We start from the raw sequence: 26,954 nt of genomic DNA, 5'->3' as shown, positions 1-26,954 counted from the left end.
GTGTGGGAGCTCTCGTAAGCTTGTAATTCTTCTGCTTGTTAGCAGCTGTTTTTGTTTTAGGGCTAAGGACATTGTTTCTGTTGTTTGTTCTATGGTCCTGTCAAAGGGATAAAACGAGCATTCCAAAAGTCGTCGTATAAACTTATTGCCATCGTTTAACGTCATGTAACTTCCTTTCTTGCTGTGGTGTCGGTTTTGTCCCTCGATATACAAAGCCTAGGGTGTGGACACAGGAACTACAACACGTTTATAAGAAAACAAAATTTTAAATTTAAACACGTCGCTTTTGTTGCTAGACGTAACATTATCGCAGAAAACTTGCGCAGGCATAACAATCATAATAACAGAAGGGAATGATTATGAAACCCGGCCAAGTTCTTTCTTGTATGTTTTTTGTTCGTTTTTGGCCTTGATCGTGCTCAAAGCACACTAGCCGCTTACTACTGACTGAGGAACTAACCAATAAAAACGTTTTAGTTACGTTATTCAAACAAACAGTACGAGCACAAAACAAAAAATTGTGCATGATCGTGGACCTCTTGGCATCTTTATTTGCTGCCTTGGAACTCTTGATTCAACGATTCTCGGAAGTAGCAAGATTCAAAATGGCACAACAATGAGCCAATCAAAAGTACGAACTTTAATTGGGTGCAAATTTCTCCTTCAGTCACATCAGGCTAGCAAACTGTTTACGTGACCATTCATGTGACCATCTAAACAGTCCCATGATTCAAGAGAGTCCTCGAACTCCTCAAGGTCCTTTATTTCTAGGTCATCAAGACTCGTGTCGACTTTAAGGTCCTGACACTGCTGATAAGTTGAAATTAGGTCCAACATGTCAGACTCCGCCTGAAAATAGAAAAAAACAGAAACAACAATAACAAGAGGTCAGTCAGTGTTTGATGATCTGCAGAATGCACGAATGATTTAATTTGTTTTACGCTATCCTGTAGTTAGGAATGGCAATAGATTTTTGGTTAGGACTGACGTGGAATTACGAAGTATATCTTTAACCTGGAAACAGTGAATAGCTTACTATACGGCTAGAAATATTTCTCAGGTGCTGTTGACGGGGAACCCAATCGCGCGTACTCCACCGATGTGGCGAAAAGTTCTGCCAGAAATCCTGAGAACACGTCAGAGTCAGGTACCATATTTAGTCAGCTCCCAACGCCTCTTTACTCCGCCCCCATCAGGCCCTTGTATGCAAGTATGGATCGTCATTTTGATGCATGCTTCAAACTCAAGGTAGTTTATGAAAAATCATTTCAAAAGCAAAATTGCTTCTTACCTGAGTGAATTGCATTTCATCCATCCCTTCTTCAGTAAACCAGTGAAGAAACGCTCTCCTCCTATACATGACCCTAAACTGCAGATTGAGTCGTCTAAATAATTCTTGAATAGCTGTGTTATTAGCGATGAAAGTTGCCGACATTTTCATTCCGTGTGGAGGAACATCACAAACCGCAACTTTGGCGTTATGTGGAATCCATTCAACGAAATGCCCACAGTTTTTGTCCTGCACGCTCGCCATTTGATCCTCGACTTCTTTCATCGATAGCTTTTTGCCGCGAAACATCGCTGCGTATGTAAGGTATCTACCATTTCTAGGATCACAGGCGATCATAACGTTTTTGGCGTTGAAAATCTGCTGAGTCAGCTCAGCTACTGTCAGATTACGAAATGTCTGTGACTGTCTACTGGTCAGCGGTGCAAATCCAGGCATGAAGAAGTGAAGGCGAGGATAGGGAATCATGTTCACGGCCAATTTGCGCATGTCTGCATTTAACTAGAGAAAAAGGCCAAGTTAGTTGGAAGAGTTGTAAAAGTTAATTTACCTGAAGCAATGGCCATTACCTATTCTGGAATCCCTAGGGTAAAGGAAACGTGGGCGCCCAAAACAAAGCTGGAGAAGGTCATTGCATTAAGAGTTAAGAGCAGCAGGAAAAGACTGGAATACACTGATCACCCAGTTGGCCCAGCACAGGGAAAACTGGCGCGAGTTTGTGGATGCTGGAGCGAGGGGATGGGGTTAAGTACAAAGTAAGTAATGGCCGAGACTAATATTTCTAACTTAGCTAGCAAAGCCGTTATACCTGAACGTGCATCATAATCCATATTAAGTGTGCAAAATTAATTTCTCTTCGCAATTTACTTTGGCAATTTTATAAAACAATTAATTCATGCTTTGAGCTATACATCATCGATTTATGATGCATTTGGGAAGTTTATAGAGCACTCGCGAAGGTGAGCTGGAGTTGCCTCAAGGCGCCTTAGGTGATTCACACTACTTTGATACTCTCAGTCCAAACTTGCCACGTGTATCATAAGTCGATAATGCACGCTAAAGCAAGCCTGCGCACTGCCGCACAGCCGGACGTGTCACAAAACCCTCGTTGCTGGCGATGTAGGCTGTCTGTGACGTAGGCTGTCTTAAAAGCAGGAATCAATTGTTAAATAAAAAAAAAACGTGAGCGAAATTGCTGAGTCACTTATGTCCGTTGTCACTACAGTAATTAACTTGGACATTGAAAGTACATGCAGCTTATTCTTTTACCAATCGCACCCTTCCCCTCATTACAGTGGTTTGCATCTCTCCCTCCATATGACAATACAGTGCTCCCCTTGGAGCACTGCCTAAGTATGACCTCAGGTGTCCTGCGTGGCACGATGTGAATAAGGGACTCCCCCTGGAACTTAGTCTCGACCCACCTGTCCGGGAAAACGAAGACAAGTAGTCACACCGCTCATGGTGGTCGATATAATGTGATTCAAATCCGAATACGTGGTAGTATCCAGTTTAAGCGTTCTAAAACAAATATCATACAGCGCTTCATTGTCGAACGAAAACACTTCATCGGTGGTCTCGATCAACTGATGAACAGCTAAAGTGGCGTTGTAAGGTTCAATGACAATCTCGGAAACTTTCGGAGACGGGAAAACGCTGACAGCACTCAGAATCCGGTCGGGGTATTCCTCTTGTAGATGGTAGAGTATCAGCGTACCGAGCCCAGACCCCGTACCGCCTCCCAGAGAATGCGCAACCTGGAAGCCCTGGATCGAGTCACATGCCTCGGCTTCTTTTCTAACCGCGTCCAAGACCTCCTCCAGAAGGTTACATCCATTTGTGTAAAACCCTTTGGCCCAGTTGTTCCCTGCTCCACTTTCGCCTGTGACAGAGGAAAATACTAACAATTAGGTACTAACTTGTTACTCGATCTATCTGTCTAAACACGAGGGTCGTAATGACAAAACAGGAGAAAGTTTGATCTTCATCGTGGTCAAATGTCTCAGGCAGTAGCTTTTATCTATCACGGTTTTCTTTTATTCACGATGAAGTAGAATGTGAACAAGGACATATAAAGCAGTTGCTGATCACGAGTGTAAATACATCACCATTTTTTCTCTGGATTAAGCGAGTTTCTTTGATCTTCAAATGCTTCACACTTTCCCAGCCGAAAAAAATTGCTTTGACAAAGGCGCCGGCTAGTCTGCAGGGACCTTCATACAAAACACTTCGAACTTTTTGGTAAAGTTCCAAACATTTTGGTTAATCAGCAGGATATTTGAATAGTAAAATTGATAACCTTATCTTTGAAGTATTTTTCTCACTTTTCTTTTAGTTTTGTTTTTTTGGGAAAATTTCTGTCATCTGATCGCGGTCAAGACTGATGGCAGTGAGACGACGTCTTCAAGTATTATGATCACAATTGCGAAATAATTAAAGAGATTTTTTAAATGTGAATGAATGAATGTACTTTATTAACCACAGAATTCAAACACGTAAACTTTAACACTGATTTACATTGAAGCCGTGTTAATTAAAATTAATTAAAACTCAAGTTTATTATTTTGACCTGCTGCAATCGAACTTAGCTGTCCTTTCACCAGTATTGATCCTGTCTCACGTTTGATCTATCAAGGATTGATAACTGAGATCTCGACTATTTCTTAGACATTAACATTAGGCCTACAGTGTTAGCATCACACAATTAAACCAACCAATCAGACTGTTCCCTTGCAGCAATGACAATAAAACTAAACCTAACCGTCTCTAGTCGACCCACTGTAGGGATACAATGGTTATCTCGAGGAATAGAGTGAAAAATGGGCCGAGGTAAAAAGCATTTTCGTGGTGTATCATGTGAAGCTAAGTGTTAACATCATAACAATGGTTATTAGGGTTGGCGAAGAAAAGCTAATTATCCGGTACGTATCAATTAGAAAGCAATTAAGTTGAAGCGGATAACAATGCTAAATTGATTTTGACGTTTTGTCTTCAATAAAGGGTTTTTAAAAATTCTCATTCCTTAAACAAACTTTTGAGCTCAGTTGGAGACAAGTCGATTATGCCCTGCCCGACCCAATTCATCAATGGAAGGGCGTTCTTTCCCATGATTGTGAAGAATTCGTTAAACAAACTATTTTGGTCGGTGGAGTGATCTGATCAATTTTAAGTCACCCAGTTTCACCTTGACTCGATTCACAGTGGCTTTCATGCTCAATTAAGCATTTGCGTGTCCCTAAATGGTCCTAAATGTTTAAACCGCCAGATGTCCCGCCATAATGAGCTTTGGAATACCTTGAGGCAGAACATGAGAGTAAAAACGGATCAATGGGTCTAAAAAACAGCAAGAGTTTTAAGGACAATCAGTTTCGTTAAAAATATCTCTTCGAGGTGTTTAATATCGCATTAAGGAGGTCGTGAACTTTTTGCATCCACTAGCTAGAACGTTCCAAAGAATGTTGTTGCACGCTAAACATAAATGCAAATTGATGAAAAGTTAGTGATGCTTATGACGAAACAAATAAATGCGGTGACAGCTGGACAAAGCTAATCACTTCAATAAAAACCGCTAATATTGGTGCTTTCTTCCAAAAAAATTCTGTTTACTCAGCTTTGCCAATGAAATTTAGGGATATGGGAAAGTAATGCTTGTGTTTACGAAGCAATTCGGCGTTACGCAGTGTGAGAAAGATGGCAAAAAGAAAAATACACTTCATCTAACCATGTATTATACGGAATGCCGAATTGAAAACAGCGAAGCTTTGGGAATATTTGTCAGAAATTTCCGCATCAGTTTATGCAGAGCAGAATTGTCAAGGTGCTAGTATTGCACTGGAGAAATGGCTTAAAATATATAGTCAGCGAATCAACAAACATAAACAGGGCCGTGAGAAAACAAAATAAAATAGGGGGAAAATAACGGGAAGTTTATATTGGAAATTAGAAAAAGTTCTCCGCAAAGAAAGCAAATATTTCGGTCAGATTAAACATGGAACAGTTTAATTTCAATTCGAAAATTCGGTGCAACACGCCAGTCTGATGAAATAAGGCCGAAAAGATAGTCATGAAAATACTCACTTAGGAAAAAATCTCAGGCAACGACCACTTGAAAATTAGAGATAAATGCGAGATAAATGCAAACATTGTATACACAATTTCTTTATTAACATGGTAACAGCCAACAGCGGCATTATTAAGCTAAAGTTTTGCAAAGAAGATCAGTCCCTTTGACGAAGCGTTAATTAAATAACTTATTTACATAACGTAAACGTTTACCAGACTTACCGAAAACAAAATTATCGGGTCGAAAGACCTTTCCAAACGAAGCGGACCGGAGCGAATCCATCGTGCCAGACTCTAAGTCGACGAGGACGCTACGCGGTACAAACCGATTGCCTGCGAGGGTGAAAAACGATAGAACCGCAAATTTAACGCAGTTTTATTCGAGATTTTTCAGAGTGGTTTACAGAAAGAATTCAACCACGATAAGAGAACTTAATGAGAACGCTTCGACATAAAACTATTGCTATTCAACACTCACCGGCACCCTCGGCAAAGTAAACATCAATTTTCTCCAACTGGGAATTGCAGTTTCCATCATAAATACCCTCCTGGTTTATTCCATGTTCCGCGCAGAGAATTTCCCAAAGCTACGATAAGACGAGACATACACGGTTACGACGTGTAAATTAACCCACAGACAAAAGAAATAACGTCACCAGCATTTTCGTAGCTACACGCAAGTTAGTTCCACAACATTAAACCACCTTGTAACCAATTTGGTTTCCACACTGGCCAACTTGAACGTTAATAATTTCCCGCATCACAGAGACAGAAAGAGGGTGAAGTTCGCTCGCTCGAACCCAGAACTGGGACTCATTTCTTTGCGGCAAACGGCCTCTAACCACCCCGTTTTTCGACCGGACTGATCGAGAAATCTGCGTCTTGAGTGAGACATCAATTATTCATGTTTTCCTGTGAATCCTTTCAAAAACCGTGCGACAAACAGGAACCAGAAACCGGTAGCAGTTGTTGAGCTTTTTCCAAAACCTCGCTTTCACGCCAAAATTACTTCCGGCTGGTTGTTGAGAACTGATCTTTGATCAAAAGTCTTGTTTTGCCGGGAGATAAATAAAAAGCGATAAATAAAATGACCTCAGTATTTAGTTAACTTCCATCGGTTTTTTGGGAAATAAATTTACTTCTGAAGATGGTTTGGCTTGCAAGTCTGACTGGAAGCGCAAGGCCTCTTTACGGGATTGTTATTGGTCAAGAGACAAGATTTCAGGTGATCGCAACAGTGAGAAGAATTGTGCGATGGTTTTTGAGAGTAACCAGGCATATACACGGGCGTAGCCAGAAATGTTCAAGGGGGGGGGGGGGGGGTCACACTATGTCAAAGTGAGGGTACTCAGCAGATTGTCGTGTTGTTTTTGCCACCTGTTGTAGGTTGTTTGCTTAAAAAAAGCTTACAAAAGGGGGGTCATGGACACCCCAATACTCCCCTTAGCTACGCCCCTGATATATTTGCTACTACACTTTGAAAAAAGAAATTGTGCAAGTGCATCCAAGTTGGAGGTTTGATTTAAAGTTGCACTTACTTCTCTTAACAGGAATCAAATCCATAACCCCCCACATTGGAACCTATCTGATCAGCATCCTGGCTATCAAGTACGTGGAAGGTCATTGGTTTAACTTACGTTTGCAGAACTTGGATTTCTTTGCCTGGTACCCAGATGGCAGGTAGAAAAAAAGGAAGAAATAGGGAACAATTGCACAAATTACAGAATTTATAATAATATTTTGCTAAAGAAGACTCAGAGCTGAGGCCCTCAGTTTAAGGCAGTGGGCATCGAATCAGAAACCTTTGCACTTGTAACGTCATTATGAAAATGGTTATTGTGGGGAAACTCGAAAATTGTTGTTGAAATAGCAAAAGAAGACGGTCTTGGATGTGGAAAAACGATGTGGAAAAGCAGCATTTTACTACGCCTTTCAATAACATGTGGACTCTAAAATTCAAAGCTCAACCGACAAATACGTTTTTCGCTACTGTCAATCAAATGTTCGGCGGCTCCTCCCAGCTTCCGACTACTACTACACTGTTTCGTTGTCTGAACTGTGCTCAGCGATTTGATCACCGCGCGCTCTCTCAGCAGTCGCAAGCTGGGAGGAACCGCCGAACATTTGATTGACGGTAGCGAAAAACGCATTTGTCGGTTGAGCTTTGAATTTTAGAGTCCGCATGTTATTGAAAGGCAGTAAGTCTTCTACCTTAATTTCTCACTTTGTTATTGAATCTGTTTTCCGCTGTAATTTTCACTTCTTAGTGAAAAAGCAAAACCAAATTGCAAAAGATGGATAAAACGTTTCTGACATGTTTTCGAGAAAATCATCAGCCTCATCCGCCTTATTTCAGAAACAAATACCACAATCGTTGCTATGGCTACCTTTGTTGTTAGGAAACCAGTAAAAAGTCAATGTAACCACTGTGGTGTATTTTGGTTTAAAACCAAAAATTGCTTTTGACCAGATTTTTAATTCGTTAAACCCGCACCCTAATTAACTGTTCACAAAACCACAGCCAGTTCAGGATTTCTGCCGTTTAACAGTATTTTCTAAAGAATCTGAAAAAATTAAGCTGTGTTGGCTCACATAAAATGCCGTAATAAAAATCGCAAAGGGTGTGGAAAAACAGAAAAACAGCATTTCAAGTCTTAAATTGCCTTAATTTTGCATTTAGTCATCGAGTCGCTGTTTTCCGCTGTGATTTGCACCTCTTGGTGTGTGTTTTCCTCAATTTAGGCGTTTGTAATTGCATTTCAAGTGTTCACCATAATAACGTTTCATTTTAAATCTAACTGGTGGGAATTAAACATATTGAACTCAAAATGCGTTATATACCTTATTGCTACTGATTTTTGCAGGAACTTGATTTCGCGAAAATGGAACGGAATTATTTTGTGGGACTTAATTTCGCAATTTGAACCCCAAAAATACGTTAAAAAGACTAAATTTCGCGAAAATTGTCTAAATATTGATCTTCATTAACCAGCAGTTAATTAGTCTCAGACAGGAGTCAGAATTGACGCTACTGATTTTATTTTCCCTTTGCAATTGAATAGTAAACACTGAACAAAGCCATTTGACAAAACGAAACTGAAAACAATTTGACATGTTCCTTTGCAACAAAGCAGAACTACACGGAGTACATGAACCATCTGTTTGTGCTTGAAGCTAATTCACCCCTTATAATTACTGTCCCAGCCACTCCTGCTTTCTCCCAGTGCCACAAATTGATTAGGGAACTATGTAGCAAGGTACTAAATTTCGCGCGGTTAATTTCTTTTTGCGCCTGGAACGTTTTTCGCGGGTATTTAATTCCGCAATTTTTTGAATAATCGCGAACATCGCGAACATTAAGTCTCGGAAAAATAGATAACAATCAGGTATATTGAGAAAACATCGAGGATTTTTTTTCTTTATGGATTCAATGCTACATTGTAATGTTTGGTTGAGCCAGTGTTTTTCTAATTACAAGATCCCAACCGAAAAATAACCTCAAAGCAAACGTAACAGTGGTCTGTGAATCGAATATTGTGACATGGAAATATAATGTATGAAGGATTAAAAGTGCCCATGTGCCATTGTGTCTCACATACAAAGTGAAAAGCTACATTGCTTAAAGGGCATTTCGCTCAATTGATTTTGGGGCACTGCAATAATTTATAATTACTAGTTATTTGTTTCATATCTAGTAACTGACGTTTCTTACCCGATTTCATTAAAGCGAAACTAGAACAAGCACTTCTGCAAGAACGAGCAGAAATGTTTGGTTTTATAGAGAAGAAAAAGCTTGTTAGAATTAGTTTGGAAAAAGCGTGCACTACCAAGATATAAATGATTTGGCCGCACATGTGAAGCTAAGTGTTTCTTACAGACTTGTGTCGGCTTGTTTGACTTCCTTTGCTGAAGAGGCGAAAAAGAAACAACTAATTAAACTGGTAAAAAACATACATAATGTTTGATATTCAAGCGTATCTTACACAGACCGGGGGTTTCTTCAAGAGCCTGCAGAAATATAAATTTTCTCTTGGTTTTAAAGGAGAAAAAAGCCGCCCATCACTAAAATTGAGTCTGGAAAAAACGTACGTGACCAAGATATAAATGTTGTTTTTTGCCTGGACGACGAAAGAAGCTTGATGTTCGTTACGGGCTTGTGTCTTATTTCCGTTTCTTTGGTTGTATTGTGTTTCACATACTATATAGGAACAGCCGGGAGAAAAAAATTGATTAAACTGACAAAAAAAATCCATGTCCAAGCGTTTTTTACACGATTCTGATCCCGTGAAACGAAAACAGAACAAGGATCTCTGCAAGACCCTGTAGGAATTTCGGTTTTAAAGAGAAAAAATTAAATTTGCGGTCTATTTGGTTGGAAAAATGATTTGGCGGGAGGGACGTGGGAAGCTTAATGTTCATTATGGACTTGTATCTTTGTTCACGGCTTCCTTTTGGTTGTGAGTGGACAGGAGAAAGAGAAAATAGATTAAACTGTGCTTAAGAGAAACAAACAGCTGAATAACGCTATATAAGATTGGAAACGTCAGTCTAAACTACGCAACCGATCGATTAACGAAGAATTGATGAGCCGAAGAGTTCGAAAAAATTCGATCGAACTGAGCAGACTGAGAAGCGATGAATACAAGTGCGACTATACTGAGAGGTACGATACCAGATGAATGTGTGATGTATAAACTTCTGGGGGGAAAACTTGATGATACTACCACAGAAGCTTTCGCTGTTCTGGTGTTCATAGTAGTTATAAGCATAATAACTTGCTCTGTAATCATTTCATTGAACGTGCTGGTGATTGTTGCTGTGAAAACCAAAGCGCGCCTGAAGACCAATTCCAACATTGCTCTCGCCTGTTTAGCGGTCACCGATGGCTTAGTAGGAGCAGTTGCCCAACCCATGTTTATAGCCAGCAGATTATCAACCCTGCAAAGCGAAACTTCCTACCAATATTGCATCCTGGATCAGTCAACAAGCAATGCAATCAGGTTTTTATGCGCGGTATCAATTGCGCACATGGTTTCCATAAACGTAGAGCGGTATTTAGCTATAAAGCACCCGTTCACTTCTACAGTGGTGGTCACCAAAGCTCGATTACTAGCTTCATCGGCTTTGGCATGGACTGTAGCTTCAGTTGCAACAATTCCCGTGATGATCACTGACAAAAGAATTTATTTAACATCAAATAACATCTTGATGGCCATATGCTTAGGCATCATCACATTCTGCCAGGTTAACGTTTACGCTCATAGTCGTCGCCACGAGAAACAAATAGCTGCCCAGCAAATTTCAGCTGAGGCCAGACAGAACTTTCTAAAGGATAAAAAAGCCTTGAAAATAACAACCTGTGCAGTTGTAGTATTGTTGTTGTGTTATTTGCCAATACTTGTTGTTCGAACACTGCTTGTAACTTCGGCCATCACGAGTAAAAACATAGCGTATATTTGTTTTTACACAGCAACTCTTGTAACACTTTCCAATTCATTCATTAATCCTGTTATTTATTGTGTCAGAATGAGGCAGTTTCGCGTAACGTTCATTGAAATATTGCTTAGAAAAAACTACACGCAAGCCGAACAATTTGAAAGGCGAATGTTTGGAAGACCCAACATTGTGGCACCGCCAGGAGCAGCAGGAGAAGGAGAAATCACGGCTCCAGACGATGAGGACGAAGGCAATGGCATAGACTGAATCTTCTAGCAGTGGAAACCATGGCGGCTGCCGCAGTAGCAACAAAAACAACAGGAACGACGTTAGCGATCGGTCAGACTTGGAACCAAACCGTTACAGTTACACGTTAAATAACCGATTCGTTGTAAAACAAGATTTGACTGCATTAAACATCACTTAACTCTTTTAATTTGTTGGAGTGAAATAACTTATTCGTTAATTAGCTCTCTGGCCGGTGTCTAATTGATTACATGATTGACTTTAACGTAAATTTTCTACCATTGACACTCAACTGAAGATCATTTTGCTGAAAAATCTGCTGGGAAAATTCTAATCTCCTCAGACGTTTGGGGTAACGGGGAACCCAAAAAAAAAGGGAGTGGTTTGTACACCTCAAATTCCCGATTAGTGTCCCTTCGACCTGTAACCGTTAGCCCCTCCGGTTATAGGCCTATCTCTCTGTGGCTAATATAACGAAAAACGTATTCCAGCTATAAGCCCTTGCGGATGTAAGTTCTATAAGCCTTCCCCCATAAAACGTTTCATTATTTATATCTGGCACTGACAGAACACTGCAGTTCAAATAGAAATGGCAAAGAAAATATTTGCAGGTAGAATGCAGATGAAAAACGTTGTACCGGAGATTGACTTTCTTACGATGTCTTCAATGTATCGATTATCAGAACGTTTCAAAAGTTGTTTCTTATCAGTTCATTTCAAAAACTTTTCTTCAGACCGCTTAATAGGTAACCCAGGCCTTCCCTAGTTAAAGGCCCACTCGAAACTTTTTTACAAATTGCTACATAAAAGACTAGCTAGGGTTTATAACCAGCTTTTATGTTACAGAAAAGTATTGCTTTGGGTGCTAAAAAAGGCTACGATTTTCGGCAAGGCAAAGAATGAATTCCTAAGGTTTCGGGAGTAAATATTCAGCTAAAGAATCCGAACAAACTAATGATAGAGAAAAGCAGAATTATCTTTTTAATTATTTGCTTTAATTTCCCGTTTTGCTCTCTTACGTTGTAATCGTCGTGTCTCAGTCAGAGGTTTGTTTGTCGTAAACTTTCGCTGATTACATTCTAAGTGATCAGCTGCTTCCCGTTATAACTTCATTTAGAAACCTTATCTCGTTTTCCCATATCTGTTGTGTACGATTCTAAGGGCGGTTCAGCTTTAGTCCACAAGGAATCTGGGAACAAAACTAACTCCAGTCTTTCTCAGTCAACTAAGCTAAACATGTAAAAAGAAAATGGGGAAAACAAAAATCAGAAGAAATGGGTAATCTGGCATTCTGATCCAACCCTAAAATCGACACTCCTCTTTTCTCTTATAGCACTGTAAGTATACACATATCACACTGACCAGCTCCATTTGCGGTCCCTTGTCACATGGATTTGTGCAAGAGTTCAGGATTTGTTTTTTCGATTTTTCAGCATCAGTTGAATCTGTCTCAGTTACTATCCGTTGAAATATCTCACGATTCGGGGAATCGATATAATATTAATGATTTATGCACGCGTGTCGAGAAAGCTGCGACAAACACCTCAACCCCCCCGCCCCCCCCAAAAAAGCGATGTGCCAAATGGACAACAACAGAAACCAGGCAAGGTGAGTATATTTTATTTATTTTATTAAAAAGAGTAACATTTTATTTCATCGCGCGATTTTATCCTTCGTTATTTTAATCCTCAATTTCCCAGTGTGTAACAATAGTGATCCAATTGGCTTCACATAAAAAAAATGAATGCAAACGTAGACACCGACCCTCCCTGCATCCTCGGCTATCAGTACTCTGCACTTTATGTAAGGTAAAATAGAAAATCTTTCTCTGCGAACTGAAACGCCCGACTATCATTTCCCACTGTTTTAAATTACGGGAAAATCCTTCAGGCTGCATACACCAGGTTAATTTACCTTCCGGCGTGTTGACTGTCACACTCTTTGTCCAAGACCAACTCCCGTAACACAAAATTTGAAAGTCAGATTCGGGGCAGAGATCGTGGGAATTTTATATTATCTTTCATTCTTACTTAAAGCACGGAAAGTAAAGATTACTGATTTCAATTCCCGAAACATTTAGTCGCAGGACCACTGGTCTCAAGCCAAAAATTCAGTCAATCTAAAATTATTGCACGATGCGATTTTGTAATTTTTGCTGTTTTCCTTCTCTTTTACACGCTTTGTCATCTGATTGATAAGTTAGCTTCATAACTCCTTTAATAGATTACGTTTAGTCTTTTGGTTCGAACCGTATCTTTTGGGTCTTAAAGGGACTAGGTCACGCTATTTTGGGTAATTTTGTTAATTTGGAAGAGCAAAAGTCTTTCATTTGCAAAATCACGGCCACATAACTAAGAATGATTTTCCAGCTGTGTAAATGACATTTTGATAACATAGGCACGCAAGGCGTGCAAGAGTTATTTTTTGTGTGAAGTGTCGGAGATAGGAACATTCGTGGTACGGTAATGATTTGGTTAATTTGACAAGTTTTTTTGGCTGCGATGTTACATCGGTCACGGTAAGATAGCTAAATAGTAAGCCATAAAATGTTTGACTGAACAAACTACCGTAATTTGACTCGTCTCCGTCTTTTCTATCAGGCAATTTGATTCGTTCTTTGATACAACCCGCACTGTGATCGGTGTGACACGCGCAAATGCATAACTCCCTCACTCACCGATCACATAACCCTTCCAACCCCCAAGAGGAATTTTTGCTCAAAAATACTCAAGTTAATTTAGAGACTTTTTCGCATTTTATACGAGTCGTAAGTTTATCTTTTTACACAACTTCACCGAAACTAGAAAGAAAGAGAAAAAAACCTCTGACGCGTTGAAAGTCTGATTTAATTAAATTGTACTTTAACTTGGTACCGCGCAGTCTTCAAAGAACATTTGAACAGTTTTCATACTTTTTACAGGACTGAAATAAATGTCATCAAATAAAACTATTAAACTGCTACTGCAGAGACGTAAAAACCGTCCAGAAATGAAAGCTTCTTTTTTGCTTAATATCCTGGAAACAATGGGCGATAACTTGTCAGCTCTAATTGAATTTACTCCCATATAAAAAACAGAAGTGTTAAGTTACCATTTGTTACTAAAGATAGCAAACATCTCGTGGGAAAGAGTGGTGACGATTCGTCCGCTCTAATTGAATTTACTCCCTTGTGAAAAACAAGAGTGCCAAATTACACTTTGTAATTAAAAAACAAAAATATCTCGTTATATTTGCATGCAACAAGAACAAAACAATCGTTACCCGCACTTACTCTTGTAAACGTTAGAACTGTTTCAAATCTTAAGTCTCGTCCCCTCTAAAACATGTCCTAAGAACTAGACGCGACGATTCGTGACCTCTAATTAAATTTACTCCTTGTGAAAAACAAAAATATCAAGTTACCTGTGTAACTAAAAATAAAAATATCTCGTTGCATTTGCATACTACTAACTCACGAACTGTTTCAAACCTCAAGGCTCATCTCGTTCATTAATATTTAACTTAACTCCTCAGCCTAACCCACAGAAAATGTCGAAGTAAACCCAAATATGAATACTTCCTCCTCTTTTATAAATATGGCCGTTCTGAACTCTATCGGTATCAAATCTTCTCACATACCATTTCCCTTTACAACAAGAAATTTGATTGGCTGTTTATAGAAGATCCAATCTGATTGGTGTGACATACATACATCTCTCACTCACCCATTGACCCGTCCATAACATACCCAACGCGCCGACTAAGAGGTATTTTTTTTACAAAGAAATAACTCAATAAACTGGTATAAATCTGAAAAAAGGTGGGCCGACACTTTTCAAATTTACTAAAATGCCATCCGTTTTAATAATCTCCAGTTTTGTCCATCCACGTCTCCTCTTGGTTTTCCTGTATTTTCTTTGAGATCTTCTGTAGTTTTGAGCCGTTTTTGTGATATTTTAGAGAATTCTATGAGCATTTGATCAGTGCTGAAATTGCCTAAAACTACGTGACCTAGCCCCTTTAAGTACCGAAGCGAACTGTATATAGGTTCAGAGGTGATTGCAAACATATCAAACATGATACTGCAGGAATCTTCCGTCTTTTATTTGCAATAGACTTGATACAGTTACATGCGAGGACGCCGGGCTTTCCATTCACTACCGAGTCTACACAGGTCAGTTTTCTTCAGAGAAAGTCTGGTTATTCATGACACTATATTTTGTTTCTTCTAAAAATTAACAGGGTTTTTTGCCAGTTTAATAACTACTAAAGATCAAACAGTTCTCCTGCGAATTGTTTATTCTCGGTTGGTCACGTCCTGGTTTAGGCTTCTTCAGCCTCCTCCTCTTCTTCAAACTCGCCTTCCTCCTCAGCAGTCGCATCTTGGTATTGCTGATACTCAGACACAAGATCGTTCATGTTGGATTCAGCCTGTAAAAAAAAAAATTGAAGATCATTAGCTCAAGAGAACACTAACACTTTTTCATCGCAATCTCTGTTCAAGATCACCCAGAAAAAGATATTTACCTCAGTGAATTCCATCTCATCCATGCCCTCACCAGTGTACCAATGCAAGAAAGCCTTTCGCCTGAACATAGCAGTGAACTGCTCACTGATGCGCTTGAAGAGTTCCTGGATGGCAGTGCTGTTGCCAATGAAAGTGGAGGACATCTTCAGACCACGAGGAGGGATGTCACAGACAGCTGTCTTGACATTGTTGGGGATCCATTCCACAAAGTAAGAACTGTTTTTGTTCTGGACATTGAGCATCTGTTCATCGACCTCCTTCATGGACATGCGGCCACGGAACATGGTTGCCACTGTCAGGTAACGTCCATGCCTTGGATCACAGGCAGCCATCATGTTCTTGGCATCAAACATCTGCTGAGTGAGTTCTGGTACTGTCAGGGCACGGTACTGCTGGGATCCTCTGCTGGTGAGTGGAGCAAAGCCAGGCATGAAGAAGTGGAGACGAGGGAAAGGAACCATGTTCACTGCCAGTTTCCTGAGATCAGCGTTCAGCTGAAAAAATAAGGAGAGTAAAATTATTAACACATTTGATCAATTTTCTTTCATAATCAGATCATATCTTTGTTCTAGCAGTTGTTACTGAAAACCTCAGCCTGAAACCTTTTAATAAAACCTAGTACAGTGCAGAACTCACTCCTCTCATAACAAAATTGATGCATTCAAGATATGCTTCCCCCAAAAGGATTACAAATGCTCAAAAAACAATAGAGATATAGACAAAACAGAAGCAAAGCATCAGCTTAATGAATAGTTTATAATTTTTGTTGCTGAACAAAGTTTCGTACATATTCCAATTCTTGGTTCATTTGGGTTTTGCCTTAAAAATACAGGGGCTGTTAAATTGAAAAGAAAATTACAAGAAATGAACGGATTAATCGCGAATTAGTTTTAGCGGATCATGTCTGGGCTTCATTTTGTTGTTTACTGACGAACTTTTTCTAAACAACGAGCGATAATTAATCAGTTGGGATCTACTCAAGCAGCTGTTATGTCCCGTTGGTTTTAGATTACAGATTGACAATGTACACTGAATTGGGATGAAAACAACCATCACTTTTAGCTACTCAATGCAGGGATGGTTTCAGTTAATGTTCAGAAAAGGTTTTTTTTTTTTGTGTACACATGTTTACACAGACCGCAGTTGAGGAAAGTTAAGCTGTGCTTAACAACGTTTTAGTTTACAGTAGAACGAAACGTTGCCATGAGGACAGACTTTTGTGTGCAGTGCCACTGATTTGTTCTCACGCGTTATTCTAACTGTTTATAGGGCAGATTTCATAGGAAAGTTTCAAAAAACTGAGCGGCAATTATTTTCCTTTATTCTGCCAAACCGATTCTCACTGGCGAAGAATTTGTCACTTGCGTCAATTCAACTCAACTTTTGAACCCAACAATTTGATACGGCTCGTAATTCGCTTTCGACATTTTTTTTTTCTAAAAGATGGATCTCGAATTTCTTTTCTGCTTCTAGATCTTGCCAGTGTCTTCGTTCATACCCTTCAGTTGCTGCCTTTCGCCATTGCAATCAATAATTAAAAATAATCTGCTATATTCTCGATGACGCGCTATCCTTCCCTATTCAACGCCCCGCTAAATTATTCTATAACATCGTTGCTAACGTCGGCTTAAAGTCGCAGAAATATTCTTTCCTGGGTTCTATAACAAGAAAACAAATTTTGAAAGTTATTCGAGAAGGCAGTGTCAAACCTTAATGAGCAGTTTCGGTTGAAACAGACATCAGCTGCCCGGCAGTGGGCGCTTTAATCGGCTTATTCTTCATCTGTTTGCGTTGTCAAAGCAAAAGAAATCAAAGTCGACGTCTTTGTTGAACTGCCTTTAATTGAGATTTTTGGTCTTACCCGTACCTTCAACTCTGATCTATTTTATTCAAACGATACAGAGAAATTCGCGCGCTTCAGAGCCGAGGTTGTGCAATCAAACACCGCGTGATCCAGCATCGTTGTCGACCACGAGATACAATTAACGCTTCGCCGCTTCTTCTTCGAGGCTTTTTCTCGAATCCATAGACGCTAAACAACAATATGCGCTAAAAGTAACTAGTTTTCGGTTTTTCTTGCTTCAGAACCTCTTGAATAACAATTTTCTGATTCGCGCACGCGAATACGTTGCAATTCATGATTGACAACCGGTTGCGCGCAATTTTTTTAACCGTTCAAATACCACCATTGTCGCCCTCCCTTCGCCATAATTTCGCTTTGTGGCCGCTTTATAACAAAATAAACCAACATTACCTGGCCGGGGAATCGAAGACAGGTTGTTACACCGCTCATTGTAGCAGAGACAAGGTGGTTCAAGTCTCCATAAGTTGGTGTGGTGAGCTTCAGAGTTCTGAAGCAGATATCGTACAGAGCTTCATTGTCGATGCAGTACGTTTCATCGGTGTTTTCAACCAACTGATGAACGGACAGCGTAGCGTTGTAAGGCTCCACAACGGTGTCTGATACTTTTGGTGATGGTACAACGCTGAATGTGTTCATGATTCTGTCGGGATATTCTTCTCTGATCTTCGAAATAAGGAGGGTTCCCATGCCTGAGCCGGTTCCACCGCCCAAGGAGTGTGTAAGCTGAAAGCCTTGAAGGCAGTCGCAGCCTTCTGCTTCTTTTCGAACGACATCAAGTACAGAATCTACCAACTCGGCTCCCTCAGTGTAGTGGCCTTTTGCCCAGTTGTTTCCAGCTCCGCTTTGGCCTGAGATGAAACGTGGCGTTGTGTTAATTCGTTATGCAGATATTTGGGTGTTGCTAGTTTTCAAAAGAGTCTTTAACGATTTATATTTCAATGCTTTAGAATTCGAAGCTTCTACTCACCGAAGACAAAGTTGTCTGGCCTGAAAATCTGTCCAAACGGACCTGAACGTACGGAGTCCATCGTTCCCGGTTCCAGATCGACGAGGCAAGCTCTGGGAACATATTTTCCGCCTAAAAAAGTTGCCGAGTTGACAAAACAATAGGTTAGCTCGGGCGAATGTTGAATCGTAACACGAAAGCAACTATAAGCTTAAACATGGTGTAGAAAAACGATCGAGCGCAAAACTTGACAAATACCTGTAGCCTCATTGTAGTATACGTTGATCCTTTCTAACTGAAGGTCGGAGTCTCCGTGATATGTGCCAGTTGGATCAATGCCGTGCTCGTCGGAGATAACCTCCCAGAACTGAAATATTAAAGCGAGGATTAGAAATCAGCGTATCCGAACGAAAATGCCAAATTTCTGTTTCTAATGAAGCTCATACCTTAGCGCCGATCTGGTTACCGCACTGGCCGGCCTGAAGATGAACGATTTCACGCATTTTTGAAAATTTTTAGCGAAGCGTCGTTAACTTTACTATGCCTGTGCCTTTGAGTTTGCAATATGTCGCTCTTGGAGATTGTGGCGCGATTTATATTCAAGGGCTAATTTATTCAATTGTTTCCCACAAAAGGACCACAATGGCAACATGACGTCATCGTTGGGGGGCATTATATGTTGTTGATTGTTTACTGGTAATCATGGCAAATCGTGACACCTGAAAGCCATTGTTCGTAAAGAAAGCCCCATGGAGGCTGAACCAATGAAAATTGACCTGAGGTTACATGTGATGTCTTTCAAAAACAAATGCAAATTTGTGAGCGGCGTTTATTGACTACATTTTCGCAAAACAAACTCGATAAACCGCCCATCCGGAATATTTGTTATTTCGATGCGATCTTTAGTCACAACGAGGAAGAAGAGTGGTTACAATTTGACACTGACAGAGAGATTCGTGATATTCGCATCCGGTTTCGTTAATTTATTTTATCTCGAAAGATCTGTCAAATTATGCAAAAGGCACTTAGCAACTAAGGGTGTGGCCCACGGTATTAGTTCCAGTCTCCTGCTCATTCTAGTGGAACGAGCAGGCTGAAGGGAATAAAACGATTCGTTATTACCCCTCTTTTGGTTTTCCAAAAGAAATTTATAAAATAATAAGTTTTGACCGGTCGACTTCCTACGCATCGATGAACGTAAAAAAGTTTTGAAAACTGTGATATTATGAAATGATTAAAATATCGCTCAGAGACCTCCTCGAAGTTTTTGGCAAATTTTGATATTATGCTCAGACAGATAAAATATCAATCTTGCCTCAGACAATTATATTTATTAATTGCGATTAAAGTACCCTTTCGTACACGTGTCAATATTTTCTGGAAGCCAATATATCAGAGAAACGTCAATTTCAGTTGTCTTCTCGTCTGTTGACAGACTTGACATGACTTAACGTCTTCATAGCTCAAGGCCAGGAGTCCTTTTTCTCTGGTTGCCGGGTTGCAACAAACTATCGACCCCTTTCCCTCTTGTCTCCTGAGGGAGCGGGTGTGGGATGGTAAGACTAGTTTTGACGTTTGAATGTCGAAAGCTCTGGTCCCCAGACCTTTTCAAGCGAGAGCACCGTATTAGCCCTGGTAACCAGTTTATTCAAAGATGGAGTCGCTTCGTCCGAATCGTGACCTTTTAGACCCAAAGTTTGAGGGCTACAAACTATCTTTGGAACCCCTAACACTATCTTCCACAAACTTAGTGTCTGCAGTGAATGATGTACCGCTCAGAGAGGAATTATTTTCCTTTCAACACATGCGAGCATTTGGGAATCTCAATCACCTCGTGTTAGATTCTTGGCTGGATGGTGTGAAACACCAAGTCATTTATTTTGTAAATGAAAATTATGAAGTACAAAGAGCCACAGTCAAAGTAAGTAGATTGTGAAGAGATCACTGTTAAAAACTGTTAACTGCAAATGCAGAGCGATTTCTTGTTCGTACACTATAATCTCTATGACAATGGGGGTGGTGGGGGAGGGGAGGGGGAGGCGGAGGCGGAGGGAATTTACTTTTAGTTGGAAATTTATCACGGTTATAAATTCCAATTTTAATGCTTTTGAGTTAAGCTTATGTTTAAATCGATCTTGAGTCATGTCTGTGAAATTTTACCCAAGAATTATCTGTTTGGGTCTAACATGAAAATTATCCTGTTTTTTTTTTTTTTAACAAATGGGAGACACATAATTTACAATACTAACTTTACTTTCAAATATACCAAAATTACTTGCAATACTAACAATACTTACACTATCAGCATTACTTACAAGTACTGTGCTAACATTATGTACAATTACACCAACAGTACTCACAATATTAATAACTTACAATACTAACTCTACTTAAGCATTACTTACAATACTAACATTACTTTAATATTACTAACATTACATTAAGTATCCTTGCCACCAGCCTCATATCTCAGGTAACATAGTTATAAGATATATTTGGGCGGAACATTTGGAGTATCAAACATACAGGTAAACGGTTGGATATCTGGGAAGAGTGTGTTGTCTAGGGATATACCCTACTGGATCATTTTGAAAATCTAGTCAGCTCAATGTGTATACCTTTTTGTTTATTTTGAGACTTGAGAACACAAATTTGATGCCAGTTTTATTACAGCCTTATTTTAAAGCCATTTTTCAACATCACAGTTTATAACAGGAAGCTTTTGTATAAAAAGCTTAAAATTAAGAGGGACAGCCTGGCTTTAATCCTGCAAACAGCCTTTTTTCTCTTGAGATTGTGGATACTTAAATATTGATATATCTGACCGGATTAAGTAGTGAGTCAAACTGTTGATGAACTGGCCAATAATAATAACAGAATGCGTGTTAGTTTCATATCCCATTCTCTTCCTCTGTTTTAAGTATAGTATCACCTTTTGATCTGTATGTATCTAAAATGATCGTTTCAATGGTAGAATAGTTGAGTACAATCTTTTGGGACCATAAGACGTCTTTTGACCACCAATGAATTCAAAAATCTAATCCTCGTGGAATTGGGAAGCAGAGGAGCGTGGGAGCCTCAAATAATGATCAGCACTAAACTTTGTGTCTTTTTATAATTACCAGGACAAAGAGATTTCTTCTGTGGATAGGGTGTTCAAAATACCCTCAGTAGAGAAAACCAAAGATACTCTGAATGTAACATTGTTCTTTGCTTCGCAATCACTGGCTTGTCTGTCAGATGGGTGTGACAAACTTTTCCTGCTGCAAACGGAAGGCAGAACCTCAAATATTGATCAGCACTAAACTTTGTGTCTTTTTATAATTACCAGGACAAAGAGATTTCTTCTGTGGATAGGGTGTTCAAAATACCCTCAGTAGAGAAAACCAAAGATACTCTGAATGTAACATTGTTCTTTGCTTCGCAATCACTGGCTTGTCTGTCAGATGGGTGTGACAAACTTTTCCTGCTGCAAACGGAAGGCAGAACACAGGACATTTCTGAGAATGCTGCGTGGAAGGTGGCCACAGTCTATCAGTTAAATCAGCCATCTTTAATCCTACATGCAGTCCAGTGCCAGGAAACTGGATCTGTCAGCTGCCTGCTGTTAAATATTACTGAAAATGATACTGCCACATCAGTGAAAGATGCTCATATTGTTCATTTAGAATTGATTGCTTTTTCACAAGTTACATCATTTGGGGCTGTTAGTTATAGTTGCGAGATGTTACAACAGTTCAGAGGTTACAGTGCTCCTGTATATGCCGCTATTGAACCTGGTTGTACAGCTATTTTAGTGGCAAGCGAAAGACCTTTTTCTCTGGTCAAAGGTAAAGTACTTTATACCTCATATATATAATGAGAAAAACAGACAATTGTACTCTGCATGCCCTTGGTTTTGTTTTGACTCTTTTTGGGTGATGCTTCTCATATATTTCTGAATTGTTCGTGGAGTTTGTGTCATCAAAAAATAGCTGTTTTACAAAATATCAATACACAGCCATACATTCTGGCATTTACACCTTGGTTCATTATTTTCCATAAATGCATTTTTTTTTATGGAGGCTTGGAGGTTAAAAACAAACCTGGTAAACCTTTTGTGAAAGCTTAACAGTAAAGATGATGAAGTCGATCTTTCAGCACTAATTTGTAATAATAATGATTTAAAATATTTAAAATTAAGAAACTTGGTTACTTGTCATTTTAAAGTAAATACATAATTTACAATTATCAAGGGCATATCATATCTTTATTTTCTTTTGCTATGTGGCTGTGTCTCACAAGGATTGGGAACTACCGAATTTGCGAATTTGATCGGCTGAAATCGATGTTGAAAGCGGTCTAGATTTTCCCATCTAGATCAGCATCTAGACCGATAAGGTTTTGCAGTGAAAAAGTTGGAAACTAAAATGAAAAAATGTTGACTATTTTCTTCTAACCATATTATTTGTAGAAGTGCTAAAAAGCCCGATGAGAAAAGAAAAGTAAAGAGGCCGAGTAGACTTTGGCAGAATTAAGTTCAGCTCATCGCCATTTGCAAGCAAAATGTCGGCTAGTGCAAACCAGTTACATTAAACAAATTAATTTGTCCTGTTTGCGCTGTATAATAAACATCTTATTGACCGAGCTTAGTTGGTCTGTGTAGGTAAAAGAGCCAGCAAAAAAGGGCTGGTTCGTGCAGCTATTTTTTTCCCGTGTCACCCTCGATGGACTAAGAAAAAGCACGACTACTCTTAGTTTAAGCTACTGTCAAAGTCAATAATGAAACTAGTTTTTATGTTACTTACCTCCTCTTGCTGTTACCTGCTATATCAGGTGATGATGATGAGAAGCCACCAGTTCTTAAATTCAGTGACACAGATGATGAGATGGCTAACAAAGGATCAAACAACTCATTGTCACCAGTATACAAATGGTTCCAGGATAGTGAAACTGTGACAGTCAGCTTTGAAATTCCAGAGGGCACAAACAGAGACAAAATAACCTGTAAGATACAAGCAGACTCCCTTGACCTTCAAGTTGGGAAAGAGGTCATGTTAAGTGGTCCTCTGTTTGCAAAAGTGAACTCAGAGGAAAGTACATGGACACTTGATAAAAACAGGTAACAACCTTGGTTTCTTTCCAGATTCTTCACCACCATCTTGGAATTATGATCCAGTGTAACTTTTCCTACTCTGGCACTAAATTGTTGTTTTTTTTTGGAGTAAATGGTAAATGACCAATCCAAACAGAACTTACCATCAGGCATTTTTGCTTACCATTTGCACAAACCATTAATGAACTGGTTCTTCTGTGTTAATGGTAAACAACTGTGTTTGTTTGTCTTTAGTTTGGAACTGGTTCTTGTGAAGCAGGTTCATGAACATCACTGGAGCAGTGTCGTTAAAGGTGATGACAGGGGCATGTATGAGTTGGTTGGAGAAGAAGCAGAGAGGGTGAAAGAGATTCACAACAGGCTGGAACATCTCACATCTGACAAAGTGGTGAGCAAGAAAGTTGTGTGTAATTTTCCCTCAGAAAAGTGACTAACGTTGTAGTATCAAGAGTATATAAATTCCAGGGTTAGTCTTACACTTTCAGGTAAGATTTGTCATTATTGTTGCCTACAAAGGCAAAGGTTAAGTCTGAATACAAGCCAAGTTGCCCATCAGGCCGGAGCTTATCCCACTTTCTGTAGCATGAATCGACTAGGAATATTTCTACTCCCCCCTGGATGGAATGCTAGTCCATCGCAGGGTTACTCCTTAGCATTAAATTCGTCGGAACCCATTTATACACCTGGGTGGAGAGAGGCATTGTGAGAGTAAAGTATCTTGCCCAAGAACACAGCACAGGGTCCCTGGTCAGGGCGCGAACCCAGACAACTTGACACAGAGTCAAGCACACTAACCAAGTGCATATTGGTGGGATGCAATTCAATTGTTTTAAAATTTAAAGTTCACTGCTCAATGGCTACACTGTAGTTCAAGTAGGCGCTCAGGGAACTACGAATCAGTTTGGGTTGATTTCCCCCGGCTCAAGATGTTCATCTTAGGAAGCCTCAATATGACTGGGAAAGAACACAAACTGTTTCCTCAGGGGCCAATAATTAACAGTTGTTCAGTTATAATACAGGTGGAAGAGTCCCAAGGAAACAAGATGTCATTTAGTAACCAAGAATTTGAAGAATGTGATGCTTTTCCAGAGGATATTGAATACATCTTCAGACTGGATGTTAAAACTGGAGAAGTAACACATAAGGTAAGGCTTCTAATCTTAGAATAATCTTCCAATGCATCATACTGTAGTAACTTATTAAAGACGTGCAGGGACTTATAAAACACATTACTGTAGTCTACCCTTGACTGGACTGCACAGTAAGTGTTCCCATATGAGGTTCCCATTTGTCAGAATGAAGTGGTTGAGATGACCATTGAATAATGGTAAGGGTTTTTCCAAAAGTGAGCAAACCAACTGAGTGAGATGGTGCTTTCCATTTACAATTCGATTTCCGAAGAGAGACGAGCAAGTAGAAAGTTTTGGTAAGGAAATTTTAGCCATTCCATTCTGAATGGAAAAAGAGGAATACCTCCAGAGGTAGCCTATAATTTCCAAATGGGTTTTCTGGAAAATTACTGTTCCATTTGACTTTCAACTGAAGTTTCCAGATTTTTTGACTAAATGGTAAGCACCCTAGTATGACACCATTACACCTAACACTTGACCATACTTCATTTCCAGGTTTGTTTAGCAAGTCATCAGTGGATCTTCAATGCATCCCTAGACCACAGGCTTCCTCCTGCTTTCTGTATACGCCATGATGTTGATGCCCTCCTGTGGCAGCCTAAGGCACACGCTGACCGTGAGGCTAACTGGACTCACATTGGAACATTTAATGCACTTGGTTACGTCCAAGCAGCTAAAAGGGATCGCAAGTTCTCAACCTGTGCCCCAGACATGTCCTTTGCTACCTTATGCGACTGCACAAGACATGTTTATGTTTACCTACAACCTGAAGGAGGAGCCAAACATGCCAGTCAACAAGTTGTCACATTAACTTCTCCAGATAATGAAATCCTCGGGCTGCAAGCTTCTAATAGAAAAATATTTGTCTTGACCAAACAAGGCTTGCATGTTGTAACTGTAAAGTGAAGCTTCTTTAAAATTTAACCCTTTAACCCCTAGCAAAGATTAAGTCCTAACTTCTCACTATCTTTTTTAACAAACCCAAATAGGCAGATTACAAGAATCAAGGACATGATCAAATCAGGATTTTAGGCCAAATTTTTCCTTAAGACAGCAGTTATAGAAAATTATTTATACTAACAGGATAATGTATGTATTTAGTTTTGGTTGCTTTTTAACAAAGGAGGTGTATTTGAAAGTGATTCTTAATCACAGTGCTTATTACTTTACAAGCCTTACTTTTTTCATAGTTTTCATAATTTTCTAGATATTTCTAGTACCGGTAATATTGAGAATAAAATGAGCGTGATAGTTAATATAAAAGTGCCTGGAAGCAAAGAAAGTGAAAAACAAGAAAAATTCTTGAAAAACTCTGCTTTTGTGACTAGGAAATTAAATCCCCAAGGTATATTTGGCTGATTTTGTGATCCAGTATTTGATATGTCTTCAGATTATGAACAACAAAAAAAAAACTTGTAGAGTTGACTAGACTTGTAATAATTTATACTTGGTACACATTGCAATTAAATTGCTTCATGTATCAGCTGTTCTAATTGATCCCTTTTTGCTTTAATACTAGAGCATTTTTCAATCGAGTGTTGTAAAAGTAAAACCAAAACCAAATAATTTACCTACCAATTAGACTACTCAGCCAATCTTAAACCATAGTTAAACCCAAACCAATTAAAGTAATTGCCAGATTACTTCATCATTTATAATGATTTTGAAAACTCCCTAGTATGTCTCTTTTCCTTATGGGAACAAAAAAGCAAAACTTGGTCAGCCACACAGTCACCTGTAAAAATGGTGATATACAGCGGTTCCAAGAAACTTTTGAGAGCCTTTTGTAAGGAATGGAAAACAAACCTCAAAGTGTACAGAGGAGTCTTAACTAATGTGACTGTAATTTCAGTTCAATTCCACCTTGCAATTATTGTGGCACAAGCTGATCCAGTTGATTAAAATCACTGTATGTGACTGACTAGACAAAAGCTGCACAGAGAAGTGACTACGGGCACAATCACCAACACTGACTACTGTAAGCTAGATGCAGAACATGATTGTGATACGATGCTGACGGTGAATTTAGCCAAAATAATAAGGCTACCGGTGCTTTCTTTTTTTGACATACGTGTGCACGTCATTGCATAAAGGCGAAAGGACAAAATGATGCATTCATCTCCCATTCTCCTGTTGTCTTCCCTCTTAAGTCTTGATTTTGTCTGCTATGCAAGGTAATAATAATTTTGGTTCCTTGGTGTAAAAGACAGGACAAGTCACAATAGAACACTGCCTCACAAACCTATTGTTTTTATTGTATTCCTCATTCTTTTGTCCTTTTGTTCTCTATTCTTTTATGTCAACTGTGTCTTCTACACCGAGTAAGAGCCTCTAATTCCCCATCTGCACCCCTTCTGTTCCAACACTGATGGGAAATTCA

General features: G+C 39.4%; 4 protein-coding genes across 4 annotated transcripts; 2 read left to right on the top strand and 2 right to left on the bottom strand.

Moving 5' to 3' along the window:
• Positions 1-246: 246 nt before the first annotated feature.
• On the bottom strand, positions 247-6,303 carry LOC110041921 (tubulin beta-2A chain-like). The gene is made up of 6 exons (XM_020747249.2): positions 6,055-6,303; positions 5,829-5,937; positions 5,573-5,683; positions 2,713-3,170; positions 1,292-1,789; positions 247-849 (listed from the first exon to the last, which is right to left on the bottom strand). The coding sequence occupies exons 1-6, from the start codon at positions 6,109-6,111 to the stop codon at positions 673-675; spliced, it is 1,410 nt and encodes a 469-aa protein (XP_020602908.1). The 5' UTR covers positions 6,112-6,303; the 3' UTR covers positions 247-672.
• Positions 6,304-9,742: 3,439 nt separating this feature from the next.
• Positions 9,743-11,222, top strand: LOC149106548 (adenosine receptor A1-like). The gene has a single exon (XM_089298431.1). The coding sequence runs from the start codon at positions 9,986-9,988 to the stop codon at positions 11,051-11,053; it is 1,068 nt and encodes a 355-aa protein (XP_089154557.1). The 5' UTR covers positions 9,743-9,985; the 3' UTR covers positions 11,054-11,222.
• A 3,872-nt stretch (positions 11,223-15,094) lies between these two features.
• Positions 15,095-18,952, bottom strand: LOC110041923 (tubulin beta-4 chain). The gene is made up of 6 exons (XM_089298643.1): positions 18,796-18,952; positions 18,608-18,716; positions 18,371-18,481; positions 17,794-18,251; positions 15,539-16,033; positions 15,095-15,442 (listed from the first exon to the last, which is right to left on the bottom strand). The coding sequence occupies exons 1-6, from the start codon at positions 18,850-18,852 to the stop codon at positions 15,335-15,337; spliced, it is 1,338 nt and encodes a 445-aa protein (XP_089154769.1). The 5' UTR covers positions 18,853-18,952; the 3' UTR covers positions 15,095-15,334.
• Positions 18,953-19,981: 1,029 nt separating this feature from the next.
• On the top strand, positions 19,982-26,057 carry LOC110041924 (nudC domain-containing protein 1-like). Its single transcript, XM_089298644.1, has 6 exons — positions 19,982-20,270; positions 21,681-22,179; positions 23,165-23,450; positions 23,679-23,832; positions 24,464-24,589; positions 25,070-26,057. The coding sequence occupies exons 1-6, from the start codon at positions 20,004-20,006 to the stop codon at positions 25,478-25,480; spliced, it is 1,743 nt and encodes a 580-aa protein (XP_089154770.1). The 5' UTR covers positions 19,982-20,003; the 3' UTR covers positions 25,481-26,057.
• Positions 26,058-26,954: the final 897 nt, after the last annotated feature.

Source organism: Orbicella faveolata, unplaced genomic scaffold (genome assembly GCF_042242905.1).
Source record: "Orbicella faveolata isolate gen_17 unplaced genomic scaffold, um_ofav_v1 contig_3, whole genome shotgun sequence".
NCBI classification, from domain to species: domain Eukaryota; kingdom Metazoa; phylum Cnidaria; class Anthozoa; order Scleractinia; family Merulinidae; genus Orbicella; species Orbicella faveolata.
Note: the sequence above shows the minus strand (reverse complement) of the source record. Positions and strands in the feature narration are given on the sequence as shown.

Coding starts and splice junctions, on each gene's coding strand:
- LOC110041921 (XM_020747249.2), bottom strand. CDS start 6,111: ATGCGGGAAATTATTAACGTTCAAGTTGGCCAGTGTGGAAACCAAATT. Junction 5,938..6,054: donor GAAACCAAATTGGTTACAAG/GTGGTTTAATGT, acceptor GTCTTATCGTAG/CTTTGGGAAATTCTCTGCGC. Junction 850..1,291: donor ATGAAATGCAATTCACTCAG/GTAAGAAGCAAT, acceptor TTCTATTTTCAG/GCGGAGTCTGACATGTTGGA.
- LOC149106548 (XM_089298431.1), top strand. CDS start 9,986: ATGAATACAAGTGCGACTATACTGAGAGGTACGATACCAGATGAATGT.
- LOC110041923 (XM_089298643.1), bottom strand. CDS start 18,852: ATGCGTGAAATCGTTCATCTTCAGGCCGGCCAGTGCGGTAACCAGATC. Junction 18,482..18,607: donor ATACTACAATGAGGCTACAG/GTATTTGTCAAG, acceptor CAACTTTTTTAG/GCGGAAAATATGTTCCCAGA. Junction 18,252..18,370: donor GCCAGACAACTTTGTCTTCG/GTGAGTAGAAGC, acceptor GTTTCATCTCAG/GCCAAAGCGGAGCTGGAAAC.
- LOC110041924 (XM_089298644.1), top strand. CDS start 20,004: ATGGAGTCGCTTCGTCCGAATCGTGACCTTTTAGACCCAAAGTTTGAG. Junction 20,271..21,680: donor TACAAAGAGCCACAGTCAAA/GTAAGTAGATTG, acceptor TATAATTACCAG/GACAAAGAGATTTCTTCTGT. Junction 23,833..24,463: donor ATCTCACATCTGACAAAGTG/GTGAGCAAGAAA, acceptor GTTATAATACAG/GTGGAAGAGTCCCAAGGAAA.